The sequence below is a fragment of the Syzygium oleosum genome, unplaced genomic scaffold (assembly GCF_021117445.2).
Source record: "Syzygium oleosum isolate NSW1041296 unplaced genomic scaffold, Sole_v2.1 Sole_v2.22, whole genome shotgun sequence".
Lineage (NCBI taxonomy): Eukaryota > Viridiplantae > Streptophyta > Magnoliopsida > Myrtales > Myrtaceae > Syzygium > Syzygium oleosum.
This window is the reverse complement of record NW_026607506.1, coordinates 4,156,501-4,172,722: the sequence shown is the minus strand read 5'-3', so window position 1 is coordinate 4,172,722 and position 16,222 is coordinate 4,156,501. Positions and strand designations below refer to the sequence as shown.

The window sequence follows — 16,222 nt, the reverse complement described above, 5'->3', positions numbered from 1 at the left end:
TATTTTCCGAAACTTTTTCATATTGATCACCGAACACCGGAAAATTATGTTCCGGGAAAACATTTTCCAGGAAAATGACTTCCGGGAAAATATTTTCCAAAAGGAGAATATTTTCCGCCAAACGAACGGAGCCTTAATGGTGAAGCTAAGAACACACCGGTCTCAACATGATTATTAATACCCACTCAATGATCCATCGACCAGGAACAATTTAAAGATTCAGTCTAACTGTGAACCCGTCACACATATTCTTAACGTCTCAAGAATAGGTCCAGTCACAACTGATCTTATGGAATCATTCATATATTTAAATAATTGGACAAATGAATAAATACGTCATTGCCATTAAATAAATAATGAAATTGAAAATACAACTTAAATCCCTAACATGTAACTATTACATGATGACTTTAGGGCATACATCTAACAAAATATGTCATAATGAACACAGCTCGAGGTTTTTGTTGTCACAAAAGAAGTTTAAAGTTGACTTTCAAGCTATATTTTTGAATCTTTGATGCTCGTTGAGTTCAAAGCTGACTTTTCAAGTCCCGAGTTTTGCCCGATCGAGTCGAGCTCAAATTCGACACCGTATCGATTCGACTAGGATCGATTACACCCACTCCTGCCTCCAATGTTATTTAAACGGCGACTTCCAATCAAATTCCACGATCTGGACGTAAATGTATCGAAGTCCAGACTTTATGACAAGACGATAGTAATCTCCCATTGGTAGGATAATTGGGAAATTTCCGCGAAGCAGAAATATAGAGCGGACCGATTCCCCGGAAGCAGCGTGGGAAATTTCCGCGAAGCAGGAGCGATTCCTGACGTGGCGGCCGCCGAGCCCACCGACCTTCCACGCGTCGGGATTTCATTGGCCCGGTGATGGCATCGCGGTTTCGGAAGATGATAATAAAACCTCGCGCTCCCTCCCCGTTGCTCTCTCGAATTCCATCTTCTTCCTCCTTCTTCTTCGACCATGATCGATCGAATTCGCTGAAACAAAAACCCTAGAAATCCCCCCCCCCCCTTCCCCCCACCCAAATATAATCTGGAATCGGATGCTCCGGTAGATCCTCGCCGCCGTCGGCTCCGTCTCCTCCCCCCGTCTTCCCTTTTCCTCATCCCTTTTGTCCCGTTTGATTTTTTCGTCGTTTTCTTTTTAGTGTCCTATGGAGGATCTGGAGCTGCACGTGGAAGTCGACGACGTGATGTCCCAAATCGATCTCGATTGCTTCTTCGGCGACCTCCCGGACGCCGGCGACGTGCTCGGCGCTTGCCCCCCTTCGTCGTCGGCGGAGGGCGCCACGCCGTCTCCGGACTCGGGGCTCTCGTGGATCGACGAGATCGAGAGCATCCTGATGAGGGACGAGGGGGAGGAGGAGGAGGACGGAGAGGGAGTCGGTGGCGGCGGCGGCGATGGGGTTAGGGCGGAATCGAGCCAGGAGTTTTGTGACAGGTTCATCTTCGACGTGCTCGTTGACTCCCCCGGCGATGGGTGCGCCGAGATTGTCGACGTGCCCGGCGACAAGGAGGAGCCGGGCTCGTCGGATGACGGCGGAGCCGAGGCCGCGAGGGCTGATGAGGCTGACGACGGCGATGAAGCCGGTGATCCCGCGACGAAGAAGCTGAGGAGGTATGTTTGATTAATTGTTACTGCCGAATTATTCAATTAGAAGCTTTATGGCGAATTCTGGCAGCATCGTTGTTGCTGCTTCTTTCCTGATACGAAGCCGGTTGAGTTGTAGGATTTATGGGCGTGCCTTTTGCACATGGACTTAGTCGCGAGAGAGTTTGCCATAGAATTCAACATTCTGGAATGTCGTGAAGAACATTATATGTTAGGGGTATTGAACAACGTGTCTAAATAGGGATGTTTGCTCTTGAATTGTGGACATCAAGGCCTTGCCAATTTGGAGTGCTTCATAATTTCTTTCAATTGATCTAGGCATATGGTCGTCTGGCTTTTCGAATTCCGAATTGAGCTGTCTGAGAATTTTTCTGTAGGGATAAATATGTAGGGACAGACAGAAATTGCTAATTTTATTCATTTGTCGACATGTACAATATTATTGAAGCCGTCTTAATGAAAGGTCGTTTGATATATTTCAGAAAGCTGAGGAACAGGGATGCTGCCGTTAGGTCGAGAGAGAGGAAGAAAATGTATTTGAAAGATCTGGAGGTGAAGAGCAAATATCTGGAGGGGGAATGTAGGAGACTTGGGAGATTACTTCAGTGCGTTATGGCTGAAAACCAAGCTCTGCGTTTTAGTTTGCAGAACAGTGCATGTGGTGCTAATGTGGCCAAGCAGGAGTCTGCCGTGCTCTCGGGTATGCATCTTAAACCTTGAAAATTAGTAGCTGAGCTTTTCAATCTCGATCACCATTTTCCTGATTGATATGTTCAACTATGTTTTGATAAGATGATTTACTTGAATCCAGCTGAAGTAAATACCGATGATATCTTACCGAGCATCCTCAGTGCCCTGTGTTGCAAAGTGAATGAACTGCTTTAAAGAGTAAACTAAACGTTACTAGTAGCAGTGCTTTAGTACATATATGGCACTCAGTTGATGCTCATCAAAGTCTTCTAAGTTTTCTTGCCTTCCTTATTGTCCAACTTTTCTTACCAACTCCCTTTGCCTTTTTTGTTGTTGTTTATATCATGGTACTTGTATCGCGAGCATAGAAATTTGGGGTCTCGATGCATTTATTGGAATGTTGTTTGATGAGTTTGTTAACGGTTGACTTTAACAATCACATGTACAAAGTACTTGTGCCAATGTCTTTCTTCCAACGTGGATGATGGGTTCGATTGTTAATAACTTATTGGCATCATCTTTGTCCAAAATAATTTGATCTTTAGTTAGCAAGATTTATGAGGGGTTTAGTGGGGATTGGGGGGCATCCAGTATTAGGTCACGAGTTGATCTCTGTGGAAAGTGAAAATCGTTTTAGAAAAAAAGAGCAAGATGTATGTTGGAGGCCATTGTTTCTGGAAGTTTTTTGAGCAGCTTCTAGTTTTTTTTCTTTCATTATGTGACATTGCTGAGTCTTGGTTGATTATATACCTTCTGTTTGTGTGGTGTTCTTTGCTGATGGTGACCATCGTATGTAGCTTATACTTGCGCCAATGTCTTAGTGTTGTGAGCAGATGTTAGATGATTGATGTGTTCGATTCTTAAGAACGTTTCGGCTTCATCTTATGCACCAACATGTTCGTTTCGAATAAGCAAGATTTTGTGCTGGAGTTGATAAAATCTTGGAAGTCATTGCGAGCAGTTTCTAGTTTTTTGGTTCTTTCATTTGTCAAGTAGTATAGTCTTGGTTGGTTATAGACATTCTGTATACATGGTTTAGTCACCTGCTGTTTGTCAGTTCCTAGAAATTTCCTCTCGTCCTTCATGGAAGAAAAATTGAAGAGAAATTTATGCAAAAAATTTGTAATATAAGTTTCTGCTGCTGTCGTCTTTATGCATGTCGGCTGATACCAATTTTAACTGCTGTGTTGCAGAACCCCTGCCGCTGGGTTCCCTGTTTTGGTTCCTATGCATCACATGCCTATTTACCCTGCCCACGCCACTCTTGCTGGCACTGGAAGCAGTGTTGCGGGAAAACGCAGGAAAGGGAAATCCGAAACCTCTGGCTCCAAGAGGAGCAAGAAGTGAGATGTTTGGATCCTGTGGGGTACAAACCCTGGACAAGAGCAGGAAATACAAAGCGTCGAGGACGAAGATGAAGGAAGGATTTTTGTTGCCCCGAGTTTTGGCATAGGTCGAGTCTCTTCTTTGCGACTTTCGACCGATTTCCCGCACCGGGGTTTGTCTTTGTTTCTCGTTCCGTGGTTTAAAATGGTGTAAGATATTTGGAATTATTGCTAGGAGATGAGGACTTTTGAGGAGATCCGAACTAGTAAGTAATCCCCCAGAACCACACCCATGATCGGCCCATATAATTTTAGCAGTTTTCCTTTTGCTAAGTCGTTCATATTTTGGTTCAGCGCCTTTCTATGTATATCCTTTCGCATTTGCTTGTGTCATATGGCTGTTCTGTTCGAGACCTCCAAACTTAGATTTGGGGCTTATGCGGGTGGGAAGATCATATTTTGTTGCTACAATGATATCTAACAATGATCTTATTTTGTTTATTGGGTGGCCATCTCTCTCTCTCTCTCTCTCTCTCAAACTAGAACTTGAACTCAAAATGGCCTCATCAGGGCTTGCGAGGTGGTCATAGCTCCTACGTGACCGTGAACGATGTGCGGTGGTCGCCATTGTCTCTCTCTCTCTTTATCTCACGGGCGTGCGAGATGCAGAATCAGATCTATCGCGGTGGTTCTCGGGTGACCATCGCGATAGTTCTCGGGTGACCATTGCGACGGAGATGGTCATCGCCATGGGGTTTGCCGTGGTGTTATGAGGGGTGCGGTGAAGTTTGCGCTTCAGTCGCCTTGTAGATCATGGTTTTCCCTCGTCTTATTGATACGCCTTTACATCGTAGTAATCAATTACATCTTGACAACTTAGTTCTCTTCTACGGTGGAGAGATTCCAATCTGAGATCACCGACTATCTTGTGTTAGGAGGATGGGAGATAATGGAATGATAGGATGTTGATGATGACCCACGAAGAGATAAAAAAATCCAAAGAAAAAGGAAAATGTGATTCAATTTGTTTATATATTTAAGAATGAAATGGAAGAAAATGAAGAGAATTGGGTCATTTCCTCATTTCATTTTAGAACAGAAAAGGAAGAGAATGCAATTCTAATTATCAAGCAAAATCCAAACGAAATCGAAAAAGCAAGTAAATTTGGGGGAGCTAACTATTTCAAATCATTCTCTTATTTTCCTTTGCTCTTTGATTACCTTTCCCAAGAAGCAATATGTTTTTTTTTTTTCGCCCCTTGCCAATCCTTCCTAACAAACGGGAACCAAATCATGCTCGAACTTCCGCCCGTGGTTAGGTAGCAACCGTAGGTAAAAGACAGGCCGAAATGCGGCGAGATCGCGTGCTTCTGGGACCTTAATCACGGCACTAATCTCACAGTTGAGGAAGAGACTTCTGGCTCAGTTGAGGAAGCATTGGTGGCGGTGGTGGAGGAGGAGGAGGAGGAGGAGGAGGAGGAGGTGGTGGTGGTGGAGTGTTAGGTGCGGGTTTGACTCGGAGAGTAGACCCACCGGGTGGTTGGTGTGGTGGCGAGATCTCTTCATCTGAATATCCAAGCCACCCACCCACCCCCCCTTTTGCACGAATATCCCCAGCTTAGATGCTTTCTTTCCCAAGTTGTATTGTCCCCACCTCTAAAAAACAAACCCATTGATATCGATCCCTTCGTTTCGACACTGTTATTCGGCGCAGCTTATCACCGCGTTGAAGTTTGATTGCCTCCTCCATACAAAATTACCGACGCTGACCGACTCTTATTTGAGTCGGTCATCGACAAATCCGCTTCGAATTTACCGTTTCTATTCATTTAGTGTCTCTTATTCGCTCAATTTGTTTGGTCTGAAGTTGTCGATTGAATTCGGGTCTTTCTTTTTTCGTTTGGTAGTTTTGAAAATTACCAACTTTGTGACGAGACACCGATGTAGGAGTGGTTAGAAAGGAAAGAGAATCAAGACAAAAGTAGGAAGAAAAGAGAAAGAGGCGTCAACTTTTGGCAACAACTAAACAAAATCTCAATTTCAATTCGTAATATAAAGAGATGCAATAGTACCATCCAACACCTATAAATAATGTCATCGGGTTTCCTAATCGGTTAACTATAAAGAAAAGTAACCATCATCACATAGAATCCTAATAAGATAATACCCAAATCTATATGGCAAGGAAATTCAATTAAAATGCAATATCAATATGAGCTTTCTTCGCCCACCAACTTTTATTAGCGTAACTTAAGAAATATATAAATTACTTATCGGATTTTTTCCATATTGAGTTACCACCCATATGACCTCTATTTATTCATTCATTTCAAAATTCTCACCTTTTGTAACAAATTACCAATTATATGAAAAGTCAGAGCGACTTTTACCGCGTTTTGAAATTCGAATTTTAGACACTTTCAAGACATGCAAATACCAATCATGTGGAATTATTTTCATGAATATTCAAAATCAAGAGTATTATTTTTTTTCCACTTTTCAGAAATTTCATTGGGAAAGTAGTACTAATGGGAAAATAAAAATAAATCCATGAAAAAAATAAGACTCCCCACCGAGGAAAACAGAAGAAGGGAAGTTAGGTTAGGTAGTTATACGGACCGCACCGTGGCTGAAACCCGAAATTACAATCGGATCCTTTTTCTTTTCCTTTTTTTTTTTTTTTCATTTTGCCCCCTCTATGTCTCCTATTTTCTCTCTTTCCCCCCTTAATTTTCCCTTCCCGGATTGAAAAAAAAAAATCACAAAAAAATCCAAACTGTACCCAAATATCCAAAACCTTTTTCAGTGTTACCAAAAATCCAAATATCCCCAACTTTTCTTTGTGTCACGAAAAAAATCATATATATGTATATATATATTCGATTTCAATTTCATTTAAGTATGTTTGTCAAATTGGTATAAGTTCAGGATTTTTTAAGATAAAAAAAAATTCGAGATATTTGTGGGTATAATTTGAAATTTTTTTGGTGGTATTAACCTAAAAATAAAATAAAATAGAATAAAATATCGGCCTGCTCATGCTCTTTGGTCGCAACGCCCGAAACCGAAGCTCATGGTGTCCTAATTCTCCCACCCTAAAACCAAACCCATCACATAAAAACCGGAGCTCATTCCAAGCACAAGCACGCACCCTCCTCCTCCTCCTACTACTACTTCACTGCTCCTTCTTCTCCTCCTCCCCCAACTACTCTCTCTCTCTCGCTCTCGTTATCTCGCCGGAGCTCTCCGCCGGAATCGGGAAATGGAGTCGGACTACGGCATTCCCAGGGAGCTCTCCGATCTCCAGCAGCACCGATCTCTCTACCAGCCCGAGCTCCCTCCTTGCCTTCAGGTCCTCCCCCTTCCTCCTCCTCCTCCTCCTCCTCCTCCTCGTTCTCGCGTTTTCCGTGATGCTCGTGCTCGGACTCCTCCTTCTTTTTCCGGCTATCGGAGCCGAGAGTAGTCGAGGAGTCGCCGGTTCCGACCGGATCGGAGTTCCGGTTGAGCTCCGTCGCTTCTGAGTTTTGGGATCGCGGTGGATCGGAGCCGGTGGTTGTTGTGCGTCTCGGTTCATGCGGATCTGATCTTGAGCGGACTGAGCTGAGTTTTCTTGGGAAACGATCGTGTTCTCGTTCGTATCGTTTTGCTGCAACCTGTCGCCAGCTCTTCGTGTTTATTGTTAGTGTCGTCTGTTGGGGTTCTATCAGTGAAGGAGTGGATTGCAGTAGTAGATCACAGGGGTTGAGAAGTGACTTTGCTGTTTTCTCGAACGTAGTTTGGTCTCGGACATGCGTTTTTGGCTTTGGTGCGTGCTGCCTGCTTCCTTTGAAAAAGAGAAAAGGAGAAGGGAATATACTGACGGTGCAAGCACTTAGTTTTAAATTGGGTGATAGGACTTCAGTGAATGCATTATCTCGGCATCTGATTGCAAAAGCAGAGTTTTTGTTACTCTAGACAGTGTGTGGACTCGGTCAAACGCTGGTCATGTTCGGTCGTTGGACTTTGAAATTATGTCAAGTTTGTATTTTGACATATAGCTGCTGTTGTGTAGGGCACGACCGTTCGTGTAGAATTTGGTGATGCTACCACTGCTGCCGATCCAGCTGGTGCTCACACCATCGGTCGAAGCTTTCCACACACCTACGGTCAGCATTTGGCTCATTTCCTTCGGGCAACTGCCAAGGTTGCTGATGCTCATATTATCACCGAGCATCCTTCTATCAGGTACTTAATTCAATTCTTATCGACGTCTTTTTGTTGCATAAAATGCCAGCGTTGTGATTTCCAGGAAATGCTTCTGTTTACTGTTCTATACATCTGAATATGATACCCTTGATATTGTTTTATTTCATTTCATATATGCAAGTAGTTTGGATCTTTTCATATAATGATGGAGATTCGTTATGACATTTAGAAACATTGTTTTATCCTGTGGCATTTTACTTACCAGTTCAACCCTCCTTGTTTATGTTCTTGCTTTGTATTTATCTCGTTCGGTCCTTTTGTGCTGTCCACCTGATCATCCCTCCCTATAGCTATAAAATACGATTCAACCAAAAAACTGCATTGCTGATTTTCTAGCAATTACTAATTTCGCATAGCTTTTGCTTCCTATCACAAGAATTATGTGTGTATTTGACTGCACATTCTCATGTAATTATTTCCTATCAGAACAGTGGACTATATCGGTGCGGCAATGTGTTTTTCTTTCTTTAACACATGTTTCAAACTTTGATAGGGTTGGAATAGTCTTCTGTGGGAGACAGTCTCCTGGAGGACATAATGTCATATGGGGTCTCTATACTGCTCTCAAAATCCACAACCCCAGTAGTGTCCTACTTGGTTTTTTGGGTAAGTCCCATTTTGCTTCTGAGCTTCTATGGATTAGCTAATCCACAGATGCATGTTCAAATAGTGTTGAATTTGAGTCTTCAAATTGGAGGACTCAATTTCTGTTTTCATCAAATGCCATGATAACAAGAAAAAATTGTCATGTTTGGCTTTTTAATCTAAGTTATTGCAATTGTTCAACCCTCCTTGTTTATGTTCTTGCTTTGTATTAATCTCTATCCTCTGTATTGGTATGTGAAAAGAAGTTCTGGTTAAAATAATGAGTTCAGGGATGGATGATGGATCTAAAATCGAGTTTTTTTTTTCTTTGGAAGGAGTGGGGAATTCAATCTAATGTAAATGATATCATAATCCATAATAAATTTTTTATGAATGGATACGATATTTACGATATGTTCTTGAGGGTTTATCAAAATTAATTGAATTATTCTTCTACTAAGGATAGAGAAAAGTTGACGCTGTCAAAGATGAGAATGAATATAAAATTTAACGATCTTGGAACTTGGGAGTTATCAAAAGAAAAAAAAAATTCCTCTCATTATTTGAGGATCTAATTCATATTGAACTATCACAAATAGATGGAACTGTATATTAATAAGAGTTATACAAATTAACTATCTGGGGAATAACATGTCCTAACATTTTCAGCTCTGAATGATCTAAATCCACTACGCAGATTGTATGCCATCCTCATTGGCCTCTATGATTTTTTTTTCAATTCACTAAATATTTTTAAAATGCTTATGTGGTATTTTGTCTGATCTTTGCTTTATGAAGCAGTAATCCGATTTCATTAAAGCCTAGCCAGCAAGGAGTGCAAATATTTCTTGTTTGATCTTGTTGAAATCAGTTACAAGGTACTTGTTATGTCATATCTGTCAACAGGTGGCTCTGAAGGTTTGTTTGCCCAGAAGACTCTAGAGATCACAGATGAAATTCTCTCGACCTACAAGAATCAAGGTACTTTCTAGGGGACATAAACGATGGATATTTAAGTGTCCAGTGTTTCTAACGTTGCTCTGCTTGTCAAGGTGGTTATGATTTGTTGGGCCGTACAAAGGACCAGATAAGAACAACGGAGCAAGTCAATGCTGCACTGACAACATGCAAGAACTTGAAATTAGATGGTCTTGTTATTATTGGAGGTAACTGACCATATAGTGCCTCGAATGGTTGATTTCTTACCACTGAAAACTTGGAGTCTAATTATAGATGTTTGATGCTTTTGAAGGGGTCACGTCAAACACTGACGCAGCTCAGCTTGCAGAAACATTTGCTGAGGCCAAATGCTCAACAAAGGTACTCCAATTATATTGAATTTGGTGGAAGTTTTAAAGTAACAGCACAATGCAGTAGCCTCTCTCTCTCTCTCTCTCTCTCGCGCGCGCGCGCGGGCACATGCAACATGTATGCACATGCGCACATAATCACTCACACACAAGTATGGATATGTGCAGACATATACACACATGTGTCGTGTGCTTGTGCTGCCTGTGTGTTTTTAAGCATGGGTGCATCTCTCAATGTGTTTGTTAGTTTGAATAGTTCAGTATTGTCCATCTAATCTTGAGTTTCTTAAGGCATCTGTCATGCTAATAGTTAGTTTGGATGATGTAGGTTGTTGGTGTTCCGGTTACCTTAAATGGCGATCTCAAGAACCCATTCGTGGAGACTGACGTTGGTTTTGATACTATTTGCAAGGTACTAAATGGACCATCTTGATTGTGTGCTTGGGTCTGTTTGAAGTGGCTTTTACTTTTAACTTTTTTGAATATCGTGGCTCTCACAATATGATTTTTATTTTACACAGAGCACCTGAAACTCTTTAATATTAGAAAATGTTGACATGGAGACTCATACATTATTTTTTCATAGTTTTTTTAGAGCTCAATGTAATATACTCGATTTTAATTTTTGGAGGGAAAGTAGCAGCAGGAAAAAGTACTTTTTTAAGCCTAAACAAACACCGTAAATTTTCATGTTACCAATATACGTTTGAGTTCATATCTTCATCGTCTTAATGGTTTCAAAGGTTATGGAATTATCAGTTAGATGGAAGAAACAATACCTCAATATTCATTGGCTTTTATTAGTAAAAGTTTAACTAACATATGTTCCAGTGACTAATTTTGAAGCGATTTGCAGCAAGATTTTGTGTATTATGATGTATTGATTCATGATCCCATCCATTTTTCAATTTATAGATAATTTTAATGAGTTTGGTGAAATAAGAATATGTGCATTTCCTGCTTCTAATTGGAGGCATCTTAATATTGTAAATCTCTACTTGGTCCCATTGATAAATTATTGAATTGCACAATCTTGCAAAGGCAAGTGATGTGCTTGACTCAGTATGAAAGGAAGTGTACAGTTTGCCAATTTAAATTCTCCTTGGGAGCAAATTATGAGAGAAGAGTTGCCCTTGAAATCGCATCTGGATAGTGCCACGAGAAGAATGGTTTCCTGGCTTATAATGCTTTCTGAGATTTCCTTCACATTTCGTTGTATCCAGGTAAATTCGCAGCTCATCAGCAATGTCTGCACGGATGCTCTTTCTGCAGAGAAGGTAAGGATTGCAGCTTTCAGACTTGCAGTTGATTAGCTACCTTGAAATTCAGATAATGTCAAGCTTAAAGTATATTTTGCTCTAATTTATCATTGTTATATCAGAGAGATGCTATGGCATGTCTGTTGTAGCACATCACGGCCCACAAGCATCTCTAGTCAGTAGTCATTGCACTTTGTTCTTACACATTTATTATGGCCTATAATTTTGTCTTTAAAAATTGCAATTGTTTTTCTAAACATCTTGCTATCTCCTTTTAACTTTTTCGCTTTTCTTTCTATTCTCAGTACTATTATTTCATTCGGCTCATGGGACGAAAGGCATCGCATGTGGCCCTGGAATGCACTTTACAGTCTCACCCTAATATGGTAGCTATTTTTGGCTTTCCTAAGTCAGTAATCACTGATCTAGCATTGCTGTTGATGAAGGATGTCATGAATCTCTGTGTTTGCCTCTCTATCCCTTCATGTGTAGGTAATTCTCGGGGAAGAAGTTGCTGCGTCAAAGCTTACTCTATTTGACCTGGCAAAGCAGTTATGCGATGCTGTTCAAGCTAGGGCAGAACAAGGTTTCTCAGACATCTCTAGAAATGCACTTATGTTTCTGAATTCACCTACTGACTCGGTTTATATTTAATAGATAAGAACCATGGTGTTATCGTAATACCGGAAGGGCTTATTGAAAGTATTCCTGAAGTCTATTCTCTTTTGAAGGTAATGCATCAGTCTTTGCACTTATACCAGAAAAATGAAATTAGTGTTTACATTTTTTCCTTTTTTAATTGTTGTGTGCATTGGGGAATGCTTTTCTTTTTCCTATTTGCTATTGTAAGGAAGCACTAGTTGTTTGTCCTTTGCAGGAAATTCATGGATTGCTCAGGCAAGGTGTTTCCGTGGACAAAATTTCCTCTCAACTTTCTCCTTGGGCGTCAGCACTTTTTGAATTTTTACCACCCTTTATCAAGAAGCAGGTTGGAATTATGTTTTTCAGATTCATGCTTTATTAGCAGTTTCAAAGACAATCATGCCATTCTAAAAGTTTTGATCTGTCGTTTTGCCAGCTACTCCTTCATCCTGAATCAGATGACTCTGCTCAGTTATCCCAGGTACTGGATAGGTCACTGAGATAAATTTTATGTGAAGGTTAAAGCATTTTTCATTTGAGACTAATGAGAGAAATGTGTTCTCCATTTGTCTAGATTGAGACAGAGAAACTTCTAGCTCATCTCGTGGAGGCAGAAATGAACAAGCGGCTGGTATGCCTTAGTTACCTTGTTATGGTTTGGCATGTTTATTCTACTTTATGAGTACTTGGTCCTTTTCCAAACTTCATAGTTGTTTTCCATCTTTTGATGAGTATGAATTCATACTCTGTTACTGATTTCTTCAAACAAGGATGAAACTATCCGTGTTCTCCTTGTATTTTGCTTAGTTGGGGAAGATCATCCCTCTTGGTTGAGAAAAATGCTGTTCAATATAAGTTATGTTGTTTAAATTTTTTGTCACGAGCATGATCATGCTGAAAAACTATTTTGCTGCTGGTTTTCATAATTGCTGCTGCATGTTTCACCAAGGTTCAACACATGGATTCACTATTCAGCATCCTTAGAGAATAACGAACTCTGACCTAGTTTCCATGAGCACTGTTTCCTTTTTTCACTTCAGCCAACAAAGAAGATACTTGAATCTGAACCTCCATTTAAGTCCTTGGTTTTAATTTCTCTCTTTTTCCCTGTTCTTACTTTGAAATTTCTGATAAACTGTCTATTTAAGTGGACTTCCTTTAACTATTGAAATGTTCTATTATTGTCGTCGGTGCTTACAGAAAGAAGGGACATACAAGGGGAAAAAGTTCAACGCTATATGCCACTTTTTTGGCTATCAAGCTAGGGGATCCTTACCGTCGAAGTTCGACTGTGATTATGCCTATGTATGTTCCTTACTAACAGTTGCATCACTGGATTCAGTTATCCCTTTTCCATGACTAAGATTTATTTCAATTCAGGTTTTGGGGCACATTTGCTACCATGTATTGGCTGCTGGTTTGAATGGTTACATGGCCACTGTAACTAATCTAAAGAGTCCAGTGAATAAGTGGCGTTGTGGTGCTGCTCCCATAACAGTATGACTTTTTCTGTTCTCTGAAATTGCATATTGCCTCTCTGAATCTTGAGCTTGTCAATTTGAATTTCTACGGAGAAGTTTGTATTGTTAACTTCTTCAATTGCTTGTCGACTTCAGGCAATGATGACTGTCAAGCGCTGGGCCCAAAATCCCAATTCCTCATTTATTGGTAAACCTGCCATCCATCCAGCCAATGTAGATTTGAAAGGCAAAGCATACGAGTAAGTTCATGGAAAATGATTTCCTGGAATGATCTTTCCATCTTTTTACGCACGATAATATTTATCCTGGTTATATGACAAATCTGCCTTGTGCGTGAAAGATTTGTGCGACATATTGATGATAGTATGATTCTGTTCTGGCTGTGTAGGCTGCTGCAACAGAATGCGGTCAGATTCTTGTTGGATGATCTCTACAGAAATCCAGGACCTCTTCAGTATGATGGACCTGGTGCTGATGCTAAGCCTGTAACTTTGTGTGTGGAAGACCAGGACTACATGGGCCGCATCAAGAAGCTTCAGGAATATCTTGACAAGGTGCTCATCTTTTGACCGTATCCTCCGTTCCTCCTGTAAAGTCTTGTTGTTTGACTATGTAGCTTAATTTCTATCTTTGCGTGGGATTTCGATATAAAGAGATGTTTAATTGGAGTCAACTATCAAATGAGTGAGTTTGTGATTTTTATGGGGGAGGAAATGATGAAATCAGTCCTTATGGAGCATCTATCTTTTTAAATAAAACACAGGCCAAATTAGGATGGGGATGCAAAATTTTATGGTAGTGCTCGGAGTGACATTTCAATTCCTTTGGATGTGAGGAAAGAATAACGTGGGAACAGGGTGAATCATTCTCGTTCTAGTGTTTGGTTTGCCATTTGAACTCTTGATTGGAGGGGACTGATGCAACAAATGTTAAATTTGTCCTTTAAATAAACACAAGGAAATGCTGTGGTGACAGGGTGAATCATTCTTATTCTCGTGTTTGGTTTGCCATTTAAGGCCAGAAAGTCACCATTCCTTGGCTGGACTCAAGAGTACCAATTCTACTTGTTACAGAATTTAGCATAGTTATGTCTGTTTTGATTGTTTTGTTCTCTAGCATGCTGTTCCATTCTTTTCAGGTTTCAATGCCCATGTATGCTTTAGTGGTGCGGCGCAACTTTCGTAGCAATTTCATACTCTCGTGTTATCAAAGCAACGCTCCTTTTCCAGTTGATTTGATGTACACTGTCTCTTTTCCAGGTCCGCACCATTGTGAAACCAGGGTGTTCGCCTGAAGTTCTTAAAGCAGCTTTGAGTTCCATGGCATCTGTAACCGAAGTTCTCTCTGTCCTGTCCGCGCCTTCATCTAATGGTATCAACCACCTCTGAGCACACCACACAATTAGAAGTTGGTGAACTTTGCACGTGCCCCCAACTTGTTCTTCTTGACCTATTATCGACTTGCTGGGCGGATACCGTGTGACGAGAAACAATAAAAAGGAGACATTCTCCTTCTCGTGCTACTTTACGTGTTTGCTGAGGATAAGATTAGTCTTAGAATTTGGGAGGTTGAAGTTTTGTTTATCTTCTAATTTATAAGCAAGTCATGTTCTTTTCTTGTTTTCCGCCTTGGCGGTTTCTTAACTTCTAGGGCAGGTGGTGCTGTGTTTTGTTTCCCAATAATCTGTGCACCGAAAATTGTATTGATTTTGGATTGTTGTATGGGCAATCTCGATGCAACATCATTGGATCCTTCCGACATAGTGATGATTTGCATCTCAATGCATCTGGTATGCAGGAGAGTGTCTAACTCATGTAGACGACTAAGCATCTATCGATCCGTTGGATTTAGTGCATTTGATCCATTTGAAATGGTGAATGCATTTCAGCTAGTTTGTGCAAGGGGTGAAATCGAATCCAGCTACTCGCGAGTAGCTCATATTCAGTTCGATGACTTCTTGAGATCGACTTGCCTAATTTTGAGTTGAGCTCGAGTTCAAGTTACATGAGTATCTTGTCGAGTCGAGATTTAGCTTGTCAATGCTCAGTTTCATAGGCTTGCCGGCCTCATTAAGACTATAATCGAGCTTTCGTTATTGTTTAAGAAAAAATGTTAACAAAATACCTAGAATTATATAACGTCCGAGATTATCGAACTCGAGCTTTTTATTTGTCATCAATGAATTGAGCTTGACCAAGGTGATGGTTTTGAGCACTTGGTATGCGAGTCGAGTGGAGTTCGAGTTTTGACGGTGTATCGACCGCTCGATTACACTCCTAGTTCGTTCTTGGACAATTTTAGATACGATTATAGTCGGCGAAACGAATAGGCCCCGTCGGTGGCCTATGTCATGATAGCTTATTTTCATTTGTCTTCCTTCCTGCTTCACTATTTCTTTCAACATAGACATTAACATCATATCCTAAACTTATGTTTCAAAAGCTATTAAATTTACTGTTCATATAGTTTTCAAAACCAGGGATACAGGAATAGTCTACTCTTATTCTGGTTTAGCAAAGTGGGGAAAAATATTTGCAATGGTTTTGTAGTTTTCGCCTTATATCTGACCCAACTTTTGTACATCCACTTTTTCTGTCTTGCTAAAGTTATCCTCATTTTTAGCAAATGTGAAAACCTTAACACAAACCAACTTGATCCCTTTTTATTGGACTGTCTCCAAAGAGACATGAGTGGTAGTAATAATAATAATAATCGATATTATTGTTATTTGTAGTTAGCAAGGTATGCTTCGATATTAGAAACAAAAAGGGGAAAACAGATTTTTTTGCAATGTGCTTAAGATGAAATTCCTTGAAAGATTTTTTATGATAAACTTGCACATTGTTGGTAATGTTTGTAATTACTATATATCTCTAACCTAAATTATGATGATATAGAGTTCACCACTTTAACTAAATAATCGGCGTGAAAAAGAATTTAGAACAGAAGAACGGCATATGACGAGGAGTTGTTCGAATTTTCGTAATTTGGTAAGCTGGATATACTTGTTCAAAATTTTCAATCAAACATGAAAGGCATTTTAGTCTGCGCG

General features: G+C 40.4%; 2 protein-coding genes across 2 annotated transcripts; both read left to right on the top strand.

Moving 5' to 3' along the window:
• Positions 1-1,125: 1,125 nt before the first annotated feature.
• Positions 1,126-4,149, top strand: LOC115669912 (bZIP transcription factor 60-like). Its single transcript, XM_030591085.2, has 3 exons — positions 1,126-1,639; positions 2,116-2,333; positions 3,517-4,149. The coding sequence occupies exons 1-3, from the start codon at positions 1,176-1,178 to the stop codon at positions 3,774-3,776; spliced, it is 942 nt and encodes a 313-aa protein (XP_030446945.1). The 5' UTR covers positions 1,126-1,175; the 3' UTR covers positions 3,777-4,149.
• Positions 4,150-6,801: 2,652 nt separating this feature from the next.
• LOC115669907 (pyrophosphate--fructose 6-phosphate 1-phosphotransferase subunit alpha) lies at positions 6,802-14,962 on the top strand. Its single transcript, XM_030591077.2, has 19 exons — positions 6,802-7,000; positions 7,700-7,872; positions 8,387-8,499; positions 9,385-9,459; positions 9,531-9,644; positions 9,731-9,798; positions 10,117-10,200; positions 11,012-11,065; positions 11,353-11,433; positions 11,540-11,633; positions 11,705-11,778; positions 11,925-12,035; positions 12,126-12,170; positions 12,264-12,320; positions 12,890-12,994; positions 13,070-13,186; positions 13,306-13,409; positions 13,559-13,724; positions 14,430-14,962. Exons 1-19 carry the CDS (start codon positions 6,911-6,913, stop codon positions 14,556-14,558), a joined length of 1,854 nt encoding a protein of 617 aa, XP_030446937.1. The 5' UTR covers positions 6,802-6,910; the 3' UTR covers positions 14,559-14,962.
• Positions 14,963-16,222: the final 1,260 nt, after the last annotated feature.